Consider the following 16,065-nt stretch of genomic DNA (forward strand, 5'->3'; position numbering starts at 1 on the left):
CAAGCTGGGTTTGGGAGGCCAGGAGTGGTGATTCTTGGCCAAGCTGGCCAGTACTTTGATGCTAGAGGCATGGAAAGAAGCACTGGAGTCAGTATGGGGCATCCAATCAGTGATGTCTGTGTGCAAGGCATGCTTGAACTTCTGTACTATCCAATCGTGTCCATTCCTGTATAAATCCCTTTACAATCAGCCATGGCCTTAGCCCCTGTACTATATCGTTAGCCCTGTCATTTTAACAGGATGCTCTTTCTTTAGAAATTGCTTTAGAATTTAAGGCAACCAAATGAATGTTGCTTTTCTCACAGAATGGAACTAAATTTTTGACAAATAAGATCAAAACTTTTTGTTTGTTTTGCTTGTCTGTTTGCTAGTTTTTGTTCAATTAAAATTTTTGCTTTAAATAAAGCTCTCTGCACAGAGCTCATTAAATTGGGAGTAAAAACATACCATAAGATCACGTTTTTTTTGTCCCAAGAAAACTATTTTTCAATCTTACTAAAACATGACAGTACTCACTTTTTTTTTAACCTAATGTATTCCTTTTTAATGTGGAGTGTTTGGATCTAAAGACATGCCTATATAGGAGATAACAGATTTATTGAGGTTTGGGAGGGGATGAATTAAAATGCATCCATGATGACTCATTTGTTTGTTTTCCTTATTATCAACTAATTTTCAGACTCTAAATAACTTTACAAAAATCTCACAGTTTATATTTTGAAACCAGTCTTTGGGAGACTCTTAATGTTGTCTTTTGAATTTTTTTTTCTTGGCCTATTGAGCCCAAGGTTACAGGTTAAGGAGCTAGAAAACATTAGAAATATCTTGTTTTAGGATATGTCTTTGATAGTGAAAATTCAAAATAGGTTCTTGCTTAGGTGAAACCAATAAATGGAGGATGGAAAGAAACTTTTTCCTTCCTGCACCATCCACTTGAAAACATTGGTTGTGTTGAAAATGCTTTGCAAAACATTGATTGCAACCAGATTTTTGTCCAGTTCATCTCTGATGATTCCTTTCTGTTTTTGTGTGAGGACTTGGGCACTGAAGAGAGGAACCAGCGATTCTAGAATAAAGGTCAAATTTATTTGGGTGGGGTGGCAGGAAAGTACCTTATAACCTTCCCAAGACATTGAATAAATCTGCTTTCTTGTGCAGCTTTGGGATGCCTCCCAATCTTCTAATTTGGGGTTTCACTTAAGCAAGATCAGGGCCTGTTGCCAGGACAGATTATTGTGACTGTTTTATGCCCTTAGACATGTGCTTTATTTTAAACTCATTTAATTTTCAAGTGGCCATAAAAAAAGCACACTATGTTAAAAGAAATTTATTTGTTGTTGTTTGCGTTTGGTTTGAGGGCCACACCTGGCAGTTTTCGGGCTCTGCACTCAGGGGTCACTCCAAAATTTTAGGAGCAAATCTGGGCTATGTACTGGTTATTGAACCTGGATCTATAGCATGTAAGGCCTACTTACTATTCTATATTCCAGCTCCATTTGGGATTTTTTTATTCCCCAAATACAAATTACCTACTTTTCCTTTCCAGTGTAAGGGCAACCCACCCACCCAAACAAACAAACAAACAAAAACAACTTTTAAAAGATTCAGTAAATTTCTACTTTTGACTTTTTTGTTTGTTTTTGTTTTTGGGCCACACCCGGCGGTGCTCAGGGGTTACTCCTGGCTGTCTGCTCAGAAATAGCTCCTGGCAGGAACGGGGGACCATATGGGACACGGGGATTCGAACCAACCACCTTTGGTCCTTGATCAGCTGCTTGCAAGGCAAATGCCGCTGTGCTATCTCTCCGGGCCCTACTTTTGACTTTTAAAGCCTTACATTATTTGCCCCTCACAACTCCAAATCACATTTTCAAAAAAATCATCCTGCTCCAGTCAGAAGGGTTTTATTATTTTTTTATTTATTGGTTTTTGTTTTGTTTTGTTTTGTTTTGGGTATTTCTTTTTTTAGAAAAAAAAATCTATGCTATTCTATGTTCTTACTCTCAAGATGTTTTAGACTTTGTCTCAGGCAGGTCTCAAATACAGGTGTTCTAGAAATGTCTTCAGTTTCTTGACTCACAAGGCATGCTTTCCACTCACCAGGAATTCTGATTTCCCTACTCTGTGGTGTTTGCAAGTTAGTCTGGTTGAAAAGGATAGATCATTGTCTGGGAATTCTGTGGCTTTTAGTCCACAGTTCTCTCCTGTGGGATCTCACAACAATGCTAAGAAGAGCACTAAGGCCAGCAGTTTTGAGCATCCACTCTGAGAAGGTCCTTAGACTTTATTAAGTCTAGGCTTCCAGGAGTTGTATTTTGCTTAGTTACACAGTTGATCAAGCACCCTGGCCTTTTCCTGCCCTGCCCTGCTTCTTCTCCCTCTGCCATGCATTAGGGGCTTTCGCAAAGGATCTGTTATTTCTGTGGAAAATTCCAAGATGTCTAAAGCTACAGTAGAAGAGCTTACAAGTCTTGACACTCTGAAATGAAAACAGACTAGATTGCATCAAAGGAAGTTGCTGCAGGGATGGGAGATGAGAAACACTAAAGATGGTTAAAGAGAGGAGGGAGACAGCTTCAGGAAGCTGGGAGAGCTTCCTGGAAGAGGTGCACTGGTCTGGTTTTTTTTGTTTTAAGAATAGATCGTAAAAGGAAGACTGAGTGGGGAGAAAGAGTAAAGGAGATGGTGCTTCTCTGCTTCCTCATTCCCTTGCCCCAAGCCACCATCGACTCCCAACCATCTCCCACAAGTATGTCCCAGTCCCATGTCCTGAACCAGAAACTCCAGGAAGGAACCCCAAGAACGAGGCAGCCTGAGCTCCCCATGACCGAGCAGGAACAGCAGGCTCTTCCACATCTGACTCTCATTTGTTCTTGCTCAGAAAGGCCCCAGCTTGCTCCAACTGAGGCCCTCTTAGACTCTCTCCTTGTTTCTTTAGTGTGTGTTTTTATGACATTTGGCAAAGCTAATTGTTTTTGACCCAAGCATTTTCTTGAGCCAAATGAAATATGGGACAAAGGTGACTGTGGGAAGAAAGGCAGAGGGAGAGGAAGACTGGGCTGGGGAACTGATGCCTGTGCTTTGTTGATTTGGGCCTTTTTTAGAAAAAACAATTTTGATTGCCAGGAATCAAATTTAGGGAACTTGGCTGGTGGGCACTGACCTTTACTGCTGAGCCCATAGGGGGCCCTTCCTCTTTGTTCAAGTGCTCATCCTTTGCTATTGTTTGACCGCAGGAGAGAACATGGAAGCCACTGAGTAGAACAAAAGTCAAGATAGAGCTAGTGGGTCTGGGAAGCCTCAGAGCTTGAATGACCTTGTTTTCTTTAATCCGGTTGCCTTCACCAGGGAATCTATTCTGGCTCTTTTCATATTTTCAGTCTAGTCTTACCCCAACTTGGGGTGATTTGCAAACTCCTCTGGGCCTGGGTTCTATAGTGGGAACATAAAGGCCTGTGTGGCTCTGCTTTTCTGCTGCCTGCAGTTGCCCAAGTTAACTAGTCATTAAAGAAGACTTCCTGGAGGAGGCAGGTCGATCTCTTTATTTTTTAGAGCAGGTTCTGAAAGGAAGGCTGGGTGGGAAGAAACAATGAAGGAATTCCTGCTCTCTGCTCACTCATTCCCTTGTCCCCTCCACTTCCCCACTGGCATCTCCCACAGGGTAACATGTACATGCCTGCTATCTGGAAGGGGACAGTAACAGCTGTGGTATTTATTTGGTCAGTGAGTGAGCTTGCACCTTCAGACTCTTAGCTGTCTTGAAAATGGGGCTCAATCTTCTGCTAGCTTTCTCAAGTTAGAAGGCCCAAGTTGAGTGCTCCGCATTCAGATTCACTCCAAGTAGAGCATGGGACAACATTTGCTGCTCTGTGTGTGACCTCTATTGACTTGACCATGTAGTATCACCAGGTCACCAGAAGAGCAGGTGGTCTTGTGACATTGTGTTTCTGGGTCACTCTCCTGAAAGCAAAGATGTAAGGGTGCCACTTCTTGGGTCTAGGGTCTGTTTACTCTTTAATCTGTACCCAGGCATGATTTTTGTGGGCAGGATTCTTTTTTTTTTTTTTTTTTTTTGTGGTTTTTGGGTCACACCCGGCAGTGCTCAGGGGTTATTCCTGGCTCCAGGCTCAGAAATTGCTCCTGGCAGGCACAGGGGACCATATGGGGCGCCGGGATTCGAACCGATGACCTCCTGCATGAAAGGCAAACGCCTTACCTCCATGCTATCTCTCCGGCCCCTTGGGCGGGATTCTTGAGAGAGCTAGTGAACTTAGATCTGAAGGCAGTTGGCCCTGGGCTCTGATTCTAGGGGAGCAGTTGAGCAAAGCCTTGGGATCCAAGAGAGTGAAAGAAACTACAGCCTTCTAGTTCTGGCCTTTTTTGTTCTCTCTCTCGCTCTTTCTCATCTTCTTTCTCTCTCTAGTTCTCTCTCTTTTCTTGCCATGGGGGGACAGGGCACTACATGCTCATCTTTTAAAATGCCATTGCTGGTGGGTGAGGATAAATTAGAGTGGGATTCAGATCATGATTTCAGAGTTCCAGAATATTCATGAAGGTGATTCTATGTTCCCTAGAAATCGAATAAATGCTGTGTTGGGTGTTATGTCACAAGGAGATGAGGCCCTTGGCTCCCTAGGTGAAATGCATTTAATGTTTCTAAAGTGGTTTGGCACAATGTGCTTCCATCTGCCTATGCAGTGCAACCTGGGTTGCTCAGGGAAGACCATATATTTTTTTTCCTCTGAGTTTCAGAGGAAGCATCAGTGCAACTGTGTGGAATAAACACGGGTGGAATTCCTGGAGGCTCTTGACAAAGAAGTAGCTCCATGGAAGATCCCGTGTTTATGGATGGCTTTGTAATAACGATGCTAATAATAATAATGTCCTTATCTGTAGAACATATTATGGCTTGGAAAGTAATTTCACGGAGACACAATTAGATTTTAGACGGGCTACAAATAGCAGAATCAGTGGGGCAAGCGCCAATTTGAAACACGTAAATAGCAAAGGGAAAAATGGAGATGAAAAAAATGATTGACGTCTTCTGCCAGTCAGGTTTGCTAGAAAGCTCTTTGGGGGTGTTGGGGACAGATGGGGGGGGAGCATAAAAAGAGGAGGAAGGTAACATCTAAGTCAAAACAAAGTTGTTATTGACACCAATAACAACTTCACCCTCTGGAGGAACTGTAATAACAGGAGAATTCACTGTTCGTGTCATAAAGCCCCCAGAGAAGCCTGGACCTGTCCTGTCCTTTTCCTTGTTTCAAAACACCCCCAGGGCCATGTGGCAAATCTCAGATTCTTTTGACAGTGTGATCTTGTCTCCACTCCCTGGGTATCTGACAATTTGTAAATCCACTAGGAAGCCTCACTCGCCAGGGCCTTTTCCTAACGTTTCATGCAAACAGTACAAAGTGGGTTAAAGAGAAGGGTCCTGTTTCCTCTGCTTTATCCAGCTTTGCACAGGAGTGTGTGTAAACACCTGACTGGTCATAAAGATGATGAGAATTCTTTGTAGTGCCAGGCAAGGGTGGGCAGAACCAGGCCCATACTGTGCCCCAAAGCAACTTGATCCTGGCCTGAAGGAAGGGGGAGGAAGTGCCACCTTTGAGGAGATATTCTAACCTTCTCTCTTCCAAATAAATGAGAATGAAATGCAATTGTTTTTTGCTTATTTAATTTGGGGCCATACCTAGTGATGCTCAAAGCTTACTCCTGTCTCTGTGCTCATGCCTTACTGGTTGCTCTCTCCTCAGGCCTTTTCCTGGCTCTGTGCTCAGGGGTTACTCTTGGTTTTATGCTTAGGGATCTCTCCTGGCTCTGTGCTAAGGCATTAATTCTGGTTCTTTGCTCAGGGTTATCTCCTGGCTTTGAGCTTAGGAATCATTCCTGGCTAATCTCAAGGCTCCTTAAAGGTAGTTGGCAATAAAACCTAGATTGACCTCCTGCAAAGGCAAGTGACCAACTTCCCATCTATATGGCCCTCAATTCAATATTTAAAAAAACTAAAATACACACAAAAATTATTGATGAGCAAAATATCAAAATCCTTAAAGGCAGGATAAGTAGCCATTTTCAAGTTGCCATTTAAGGACTGAATTTTCCAGATGGATTAAGGTTTGCACCATCAGCACAATAGGAAACAGGCAGAGCTTGCTCTCTATATGGACAATTCTAGTGTGCCCAGGAAGGCCTTCAGACCATCCAGGCATTTTGTCAGCATATTTCAGAAGGACCTGATTTTTTCTATAATGAATAACAAACCATATCAGAAAAAAGAATTTCTTGACAGATTTTATTGTTCTATGATAGACCCTTGTTAAGTGTCTGAGTTGATACTTTAAATCCCTGGAGTCCCAGTGATCCTGTTAGACTCACAGCTCCCAAAGATCCATACTGCATTCCAAATATAAATATATAAATATATATATGCATATTGTAAATCAGCTTGTATCTAAGAAGCACCTTTGCTTTGAAGACTCCAGCTGATTCTTTTATTAAGGATACTGTGGGAGAGGAACATCAGGGATAATTATACTTTCATAAATACATAATTCAGTGACCTAAAGTGATTTTAATGGGATGGATATGGAACGATCTGTTTCTTCATGAAAAGAACAGAGTTTTTCTGATGAAATCCATAATCTCATCTAAGTAAGATTCTCGCCAAATGGATAGGGCCCATTTTCTCTTGCAAAACTACCTTTGATGGGAACTGTATTACTAGCTCATCAGTCTGGCTTCCTGTTAACAAAGAGACAGCTGCCGTCTGCATCATTCTGGGTTCACGGGGAACTGCCACACTGCGTAGTTGCCAACGAAGGCTGTGCTAATTTGACAAGGGCCAGATGAATCCAGGAGTTACTGTGCATGGGTTTACATCTATGCAGCAGCTGACGATTGAAATAATCATCTATATATTGCTCAGAGCTAGTTGGGGAAAGGGTGAAGCTGTACTTTTTGAACAGATTGAGCCTAATGGTTAATCTGTTGTCTCGTATGTGGTTCCTGGTGGACTTGTCACACACACTGACAGCTTCACAGGACACAAAATGGCTCATGTGACAGCTTCATGGGACATGTTACGCCTTGTTCCTTAAAGGGCAGGGTGTGTGGGTCTAACTTAGCATGAGGAGAAAAAATGGAAACCTCACTTTGAGTCTGGTCTCATTCTGAGAGGGGCCTCACTGACTTGAGACTCACTCATCTAACCCTCAACCCTTTCCTCTTCCCAAATTCATACCCTTGATAGATTGACTATTGTTAAGCTGTCTTAGCAACTTGCAAAGAGAATTGTCCTTGTGGAAGACTGGAAAACTTCTAGAATGTCAAACACACACTGAGAACAGGGATTAGTGAATTTTGTTCTGGGAAGAATCAACTAGAAAAATATAAGGCCATACATATCAAGTATCTCTATTGCCACACTCAGCTCTATGTTAGGGAAAGAATGATCTCCAGTCATCAAACCTTTGATAGGGACACTGTACCATTCAAACTTCATAAACATTAAAATTGGGATTTCCTATTGTTTTAAGGTGTTATATAACTTCCTTGGATGTTTCACCCCGTCATGATAAAAATGTGAAAACTAGGCATTGGAGAAGTAATATAGCAGATAGAGCACCTGCTTTATATATAGCAGATCTTGGTTCAATCCCCAGAACTTCATATGGTCTCCTGAGCCCCACCAAAAGTGAGCCCTAAGAGCACAGAAGTAAGCCCCAAGCACTGTCAAACACTCTGCCCTAGCAATGCCAGGTGTGACTCAAAAAAAAATATCAAAAAGTCAAAAACAATTGTTAGCTCATGGGCTAGAACAAAAGCTTGTATCAGGCTATAATTTAGTGGCCCCTGATACAGAATTGGAAGCAGAAAAAACTATTACTATCACTTCTAGGTTTCAAGACTACTCTGTAGCATGTACTGTACCCTCTAGCCTACAAAAAGGGGTACTATTTAGTCCCAAAGCCTTTGCCATCTCTTTTTTGTAGGGCAAGATTGTAGAGGAAGTTGAAGAGACTTAAAAATTTTGTTTTCAGAGTCCTTTATATTTTTTTCCAGTTGAGTCAAAGCAATCTTTCATCTTCTACTACTCTTCCCAAAGTCCGTTGCAGCAACTCTTTGGGGGGGTGCACTCCGTTTCAACTGCGCGCGCGCGCGCGTGTGTGTGTGTGTGTGTGTGTGTGTGTGTGTGTGTGTGTGTGTGTGTGTTATTGGGAGTCCATTGTTCAATTCTGCTTCTCATCTCTGAGAAGCTAGTATTAAGTGATCTTTGCCGGAAACTTTTCTTTGCCCTTGAGGTGACAGAAACTCTCTATTCCAATAAAAATAACGGAAAGAAAATAATCAAAGGTAATTAGATCTACAAAAGGAATTTTCTGCCAGATATCAAGCAGAACTGAGCATTGGCCAGACTATTATTGCAAGTCAAGGTGGTGGTGACGATATATGAGGTGAGATTCTCGACATGGAGACTATGAGCACCATGTACCAAGCATGTGATTGGAGCTTGGGGTAGGGGAGAAGGTGGTACCCTAGATTCATCTCCTTTACTTAATTCCAGAGAATCTGTTTCTGTAGAGAACCTTGCTGTCTAAATCATGTGGCTTCTGTTCCTATATTTATATCATAATTTTTCCTCTCTCCCATGTAGAAATTGAATTCTTCTATGACTGTGTTGATGGACTCAAACTTACACAATTCCAGTTTCCTAGGCAGTGAATAGAGCCAGAAATATACCCTGTGATTAGCTGCCACATAACCTATTGTTCCTTCAAGTCTCTTTTCCCATTCTCCTATTAGCTCTACAAAAGCCAGAAAGGAAAAAGCTCCAACATTCCTCCCCTTCCCTGCCCCCTCAGCCTGCCATGGGCGGTGCTTCCTGTGCCTGAGATCTGGCAGGGCAGCCCACTTAGATGTATGGAACTTTTCATTCTCATTTTATGTAAAGACCTGGTGGGTTTTTTCAACTTATAATCAAGCTAGGTTTCCCATATAATAAATACATGCACTTCCTAGTGCTCCAACAGAAGTCATGAAATTATCCTACCTGCTCAAGCGATTGTTCCATTGCAGAGAGTTAGATTTGTTTTGTATTTGAGATATTATTTTGTTAGCATTGCTTTCTGGAGGCAGCATCCTTTACATTTTCATTATCTCTGCGTTATTATTCCCCTCTCACCAGCATTATGGATTGGGTCTTATCAATAACACTGCAAAATGTTCTCCACACTTCTTGGTAATGTATGTTATTTCAAGCTTGTCAGACCAGAAATGCACATTGGAAGGATATCAACAACTTGAATTCACTAGAAACAAGATGTTGAAGGCTTAAGCCACCTACTAAGAGCCTTTAGGTAGAGAACTTAGTGCTGATGCCTGACTTACTTTCTCCTAGTTATGCTTAGCTCCTGAACTCAAGGCTGGGTGCTTGACTTCCCCAAAAGAGGATTCTTCTTAAAGCTAGAGGCAAGGGCTTCTACACAGCAATTAACAGCATTGGATGCTATTTATTAGGCATTCATTGCTGCTGTTTGTACTCATTGTTGATGGAAACATCTGTGTGCCCTTTACCAAGTCTGGTCTGTGTGACAGACAACTGGGGTCTTGGTAGTCAATGAGGCAGGAAGCATCTCTGGAAAGCAGATGTTCTTCTGTGCTGTGATTGCTCTTTTGTGTTGGCATTGACATGGTGCCCTAGATTGTTATTGGGAGTTGAATCTTTTGAGTTAAATAGTGCATATTTTTCATCCTGGATCAGCTGCATGCAAGGCAAACGCCCTACCACTGTGCTATCTCTCTAGCCCCCATATCACCCTTTGTTAGGAGTGACAAAGCCAGAGCATTTTACCAAAATGGGGCAGCAATATCCCAACCATGGGGATTAAGCAAACCAGTCACTGAGGCTTCAAAGAAGAACAATTTAGTACTGAGAGTGAGGATGCGGAATATAATGATTATTCAGTCATATGCGTTTTAGCAAGCTTTAAGAGATAGCAGGTCTAGTTTTGCAATTAAACTGATTTTTCTAGGGGCCAGAGCAATGATTCTATGGGTAGACCAGTTTCCTTATATATTGTAGACCTGGATTTGATTCCCAGCATCACATGTGGTTCTCCAAGCCTGCAAGAAGTGATCTGTAAGTGCAGAGCCAGAAGTAATCCTTAAGTACCACCAGGTGTGACCCAGACACCAAAAGCAAGCAGCAGCAGCAGTAGCAACAATTTTTTCATTGTCTTTGTCTGTGTATGTTGATCTCCTGTCATTTCCCCTCTGACATTAGCAACAAGAACATAGCCATAAAACAAACAAACAAACAAACGAGAACAAAAACATCAAGAAGTCAATGGGTAAATAAAGATGGAAAACAAAACAAAACAAAATAATCCCGCTGCAATTGAGCTGTGAGGGAGAAATCTACATCTTACTTTAAAGCCATAATTTTGTTCAATATTAAAACTAGTGTGGAGTTTTTTTGATGCAAAATTTTCCTAAAGGATTTATTGCCATTTTTCTTGTGATTGCCAGTCAAGGGTGAAGCCAGATCACGCTATCTCAAAGAGCCCAGTGAGTTCAAGACTGCTGCTCACAATTCTCGGCTTGTGACTGAGCCAGGTGAAAAAGCATTAGGCCTCATCCCATTTCTTAACAACGTCCCTGCACCCCGCCCCCTGTGTGCTCCCCTAACTTGCCGAGAATATGCGCTACTGTTTGCATATTGCATGGATTTGCAGGGCAGCCAAGTATCAAGGAAGAAAGCCATAAAAACCCATAAATGCGCCTTTGAACTACACCATGGCCAAACTCACACCTTGCTCAGAATGTCAGAGGGAAGCTCTGTTAGCTGGACACCTTTTGTGTTCAAGCCCTTTGCATGCTTCTTACTCTAAGTGAGTCCAGGGTGAAATAAGATGTTACTAATGACCTGCTAAGTGTGTGCAGCTGTGGCTCTCCAGATGTGGTGATTAATAACATAACAAAGATAGCCAGGTGACTCATATTTATGGGTTGTTTGCCTTTGACTATGTTTTAGCGTTTATTTGAACTGTTTTATTTGAACTTTTTTTTAAGGCTAGCAAATGTACTTCTAGTCTGAGGGCATCCATTGTCTTGAACCCCACATAGGTACCAGGGAAGAGCATCGGAGTGCAGCTAGGGTTCAGCCCCACCTATACTACCATAGAGAACTCTTTGGGAAAGCATGGAACTTGGAATTTCGCCTCATTTTTCTGAAAGGTTCACTAAGAGACATGCTAAACCTTCGCACAGTGTTTGCAAGCTGGCTAGGCCAGTAACACAGATTTCTGGTTTGTTAAAAAAAGATCAAGTAAAACATATGATGATTTTGAAGCAAGCCCAAAGTTCTGGCCAGTGTTTCTGGAAGATGTTTCCTTGCTTTTTTTTTTTTTTTTCTTTGCTTGAAAACTGAATGCTGATGAAAAGTAGTCTAAAATGAGGGTACAGATGTTCAGCTCTGCATTAAGGCTGTTGGAATTAGCACCACATCTTAAATCAATTCCCAGAACATTGTCTGGAGGTTATGTCATTGAAATAATGAATCCTCTTTAGTCAAGTATAAGCAAACATATTAAAACATCATTGTAACTTTAAATTAAACTCTAGCGCAAACCCAGGGATCAGAAACCTCATTAGATTTGCTTGACATTTTTCTAGCACCAAGTCTTTCCCAACTGTAAAACTGTTAGATTCAGTGCCTATGAGACGAGTGAGCCCTGGGAAGTTACAACAGCACATTAAGTGTTATACTTAGGGATGTGCAAAAACAAGCCCTTGAATTTTATGAGCATTTGGAGACTGGAAAGAGTTCGGCTCCTATAAAAATTCCGCATTGGATTCCTGGACTTGTTTGTGTTTTAAAGAAGCTGGTGAAGTTAGTTTCCTTTTAACAAACATGTCTTCCTGTAACTTCCCCAGCAGGGTACAGAGTTAAAATGCTGGCCATAGAAGTGTGTGGAAATTAGCTCCCTCCAAATTAGTTATGGATGAGCCTGTCTATGTATGTTGGCTTGTGAGAGAGGCCCATTACTTCAATATATTTGTCTTTTATGAAAGCAAGTCAATTTATGTCTCTTTTCATTCCATTTTTATTTCTTACTTGTAGTCACAGAAGCCACAAGATAGGAATTATGTTTTATAGCTTAACTAAAAGTTTTCTTAGATCTGCTTCCTTTACATATGCAGCATTTGAGAGGATCTGTAGAAAGTGTAATAATTCAATAGGTTTTATATCATCCTTAGGAAAAAGAAAAAAGAATTTCTTAAGTCTCCTCTTGTGGGATCTGAATCACAGGTTATGGTTTCCATTCCATAACGTTCAGATATTGAAGCTGGAGACATTCTCCTCTCCACTCTTCAGGGTGCAAGATTTGCATTTCCAGGTTTGTGAGTGCAAGAGGAAAACATTGAACACTGCTTTCACTTAAGAGAACAAATCCCAATTTAAATGCAGGATGATTATGATGGATGATCTCTCTGAACTACAATGAAAATAAATAGTTCCCTTGCATAGAAAGAGCATTCACTTTCACAAAGAACACCAGAGATTTGAAGCCAGAGTGATCGAACAGCGATAGGGTGTTTGCCTCGCCTGCGGCAACCCAGGATGAACCCAGGTTCAAACACTGGCATCCCTAATGATCCCCTGAGCCTGCCAGGAGTGATTTCTGAGCACAGAGCCAGAAGTAACCTCTGAGTACTGCTGCCACCACCAAAGCCACCACCATCAGGTGTGACCCAAAAACCAAAACCAAACAAACAACACACACACACAAACCCCACAAAAATAGAGAACACCAGTGATATGAAGAGGGATGTGAACTAATGTTGACTCATTGTATAATTAATTGGAGAACAAGGCAGCATCTATAGGCCTTTAATAAACTGAGTCATAAAAGATTAGGTAGGTAGAAGACCTTTCTGGATATTTCCTTCTAATTGGAAGAAGGTTGGTATGAAAGAGAAAAGAATTTACACCCTCACTGGCTGTAAGTCCATGTAAAAAACACACATCAATTAATTTAGCAAGTGTTTCCATTTAACAGTGACTATTATGGGTGGAGTCAATGCAAACTTTCCCTTTTATAGAGGAGGCATAACCAGCAGTGATCAACACTAACTCATGGTTCTGCAATGAGGGATCACTCCTAAGTGCTGCTTGGGGTGCTGGAAATCCAACCTAGGTTGCCATATAAGGCAAAAACCCTACCCACTATATTATTATTTCAACCCAATGCAAGACTTCCTACACACACACACACACACACACACACACACACACACACACACACACACAAAACACAACACACTCCACACTAATTTTCTCTTTGTCTCAATATCTCCTTGCCTCCTATCCCATTATTGCGTGGTGTGCCTGCCCCCTGTATTCAGTGAAAGGAAGATGAAGATGAATTCAGGTCAAGCTCCAAGTGCCTGTTTGCCAAGAGATGCATATCAACTCAGAGTGATTTTCCTCAATACCATTTATATGGCTTGTATTTACTTCCTTTAATCTCCTAAACGCTGTTTTTTTTTTTTTTTTTTCTGTGAGATTTGCTGTGGATACTCATGTCTGATAAGCATTATCCACCCACATGTGGTGGAGCTCTAAGTGGATGACAGGGTCCTGGCTTGAGTGTGGGTCTTTAGGACTAAACGAGGGTGGGGGAGAATGATAGATTGAATAAATCAGGGGCTTTTTCAGGTGCTACTGGCTCTGCACTCAGAAATTGCTCTTGACAGGCTTGGGGATCATATGGGATGCTGGAGATCAAACCTGGGTTGGTCTTGGGTCAACTGCATGCAAGGCTAATACTCTACCCACTATGCTATCACTTTGGCCCCCAGGTGCTATTTTTAACCTTCATTTTCTTTAGCCTTTTCTCTTCAAATTGCAATTTTACTCCCATTCTCCATGTTCAACAGTATTTAGATATTTCAGATAGACAGCAGAGTAGGGAGCATCACAAGTATGATACCTGGAAGCATGTTTGGCAGGTCGTTGGGTTACTCCAATTCCTTAGAATCGTGCATGGTAACATACTAAAACTTGAAGGGAAATACCAAATCCTGCATGCTGTGATATGGTCTTTCTGTATAATACCAAGTTACCAAGATGGCCTTTGCTCTCCTACTTTAAGATCATGAATGTTTCTCGGCTTCTTTTGCTGTCCTCACTGCTAATATTTTTCTTCTTAGCTTTAAGGGAACTACAGTGCATTGAGTTTCTGGGGTGCTTCTTTCCTCTCAGTCTGTGTTGCAGTCAACTCTAAGAATCTGGGATCCTATTTTTCTTTCCTGATATTACAGCTTTTGCCACTATTGTGTTGTGTGTGGGGAGTGGTGTTGGGACAAGAATTTTGATGCTGATGCCCTTGCGTGACAGACAGGCTATGCATCTGCTAATGATCAAAGTGACTCTCTTAGAAAACATAAGCATGATGGAGGCTAAGCTATTGACAAAGCTTATTTAGGGAGTATCTCTGGGCCACTGTAGTCAAGAGCAGTAGTGCTTGGGAGCTAAGTTTCATAATACTTATCAATATGTGGTGAAGACATTTGGAAAGCAGCCTTGGGTTTCCAATGCTCTATGCTGCCTTCTCTCTACTCACTTCTTCCCCATTCTCCATGCCAGTGGCAATCTTCACCTTCATTTGGGTGTTCTCTCCCTCCTGGAGTCCCACATTAGTGATCCTGTTCAGATGAGTTCCAGAAAAAAGTCCTAATGCTAATGACCCCTACATACCTTTCTCTCTTGGAAAATGGAGGCATGGGACCTGAGTTGCACTGGGATTCTTGCTCTAACAAGCACCTATGTTTCCAGTCTTGGCTGATGGAAATATAGGCTGCTCGGGCCTCACATCCATGCTTCTCTGCGAGGCAATTTTTTTTTTAATTTTTGGCCTGCTGGGATGATGAGGCAGTGAAACTAGTTCATTCGTAGAAGCAGCGAGTTGGTAGTTATCCTGCTGAGTGGAGCTCTGATTTGGGGGCTAACAGAAAAAAAAACAAACCCTTCAATGACTAAACCAAGCCAAGGAACCATAGTGAAGTCTAAGAATAACACACATATATTCCTATATCATAGAAATAGTAATGCCATACTCTCTAGTCTAGAGTGAATGGAGAGAGAGCAGAAATACTTTTTTTTTATTTCTATGGCACTTAGAGTGCCTATAAATGTTTTGAGCCTGTTGAACACGCCTGTCCAAATGCTGGAGGGTCATGGGGGGTGATTCTTCCTTTATTTTCTCTAGTCTGGGTCTCCTTGGATAACACATTTATTGGGGCTTTGTCAGTGGGTCCTCAAAAACCATAAGCAATTCCTAGAGAGTGACTGAGCTGTGTGTGTGTGTGTGTGTGTGTGTGTGTGTGTGTGTGTGTGTGTCCTTTGCTAGCTTGCCTGTATTGCAGTCTGCCCTAGTCTGTTCCCTAATCTCATGAGCTACCTGTATTTCCAGTTGAAGACGAGCAGCCATCGACACTGTCTCCCAAAAAAAAGCAACGCAATGGAGGCATGAGGAATTCCCCCAGCACCTCGCCCAAGCTGATGAGGTAAGAAGAGGCACTACCCCCTGGGGCCCCTGACCTTACCCCCTGCTTCTCTCTCTCACTCCTGCTCCTTCTATTTCTTGCCTTGTCCTCTTGCTCCATGTGCCAGGCTCAGAGGAAACCCCAGCTATGGCCAGAGTTCTAGACAGGGAGAGAGAAATCTCTAGAGGGCATCTCCCAGGCAGCAGGATTTGTGCTGTCAGCTTGTCAGCAATTAATAATAGAGCTGGCAAAGTTCCGTCATGCCACACCAAAAGCTGCTGGAGAAACACACAGGCTTTCAAGTCCTGGCTGTCACCATGTCCTGTCTGTGTCGTTCCTAAGGAGTAGTGGCACTAATGATGGCGGCAGCCAATTTGAGGTGGCGTGTGTGGAGAGCTGGCCGCCAGTAAGGCGGTACTCCCATCCCTCCGAGCACTGTTTTCAGTGCTTATGACTGGCCATATGTGAGATGTAGCACTGCAATCTGAAATGAACCTGAAGATTACCTTCCTT

General features: G+C 42.2%; 1 protein-coding gene across 11 annotated transcripts in view; it reads left to right on the plus strand.

Annotated features, from left to right (window-relative positions):
• KCNMA1 (potassium calcium-activated channel subfamily M alpha 1) overlaps nt 1-16,065 on the plus strand; it is a 676,533-nt gene that overhangs the window by 574,014 nt on the left and 86,454 nt on the right. For 10 of the 11 annotated variants that reach the window (XM_049789608.1, XM_049789616.1, XM_049789609.1 and 7 more), the window contains one exon: nt 15,480-15,573. In XM_049789608.1, the coding sequence (XP_049645565.1) occupies nt 15,480-15,573 (94 nt within the window). Of the gene's footprint in view, nt 1-15,479; nt 15,574-16,065 lie in introns of those variants that run through there. The other variant, XM_049789615.1, reaches the window with a different exon arrangement.

The sequence above is a fragment of the Suncus etruscus genome, chromosome 15 (genome assembly GCF_024139225.1).
Source record: "Suncus etruscus isolate mSunEtr1 chromosome 15, mSunEtr1.pri.cur, whole genome shotgun sequence".
Taxonomy (NCBI): domain Eukaryota; kingdom Metazoa; phylum Chordata; class Mammalia; order Eulipotyphla; family Soricidae; genus Suncus; species Suncus etruscus.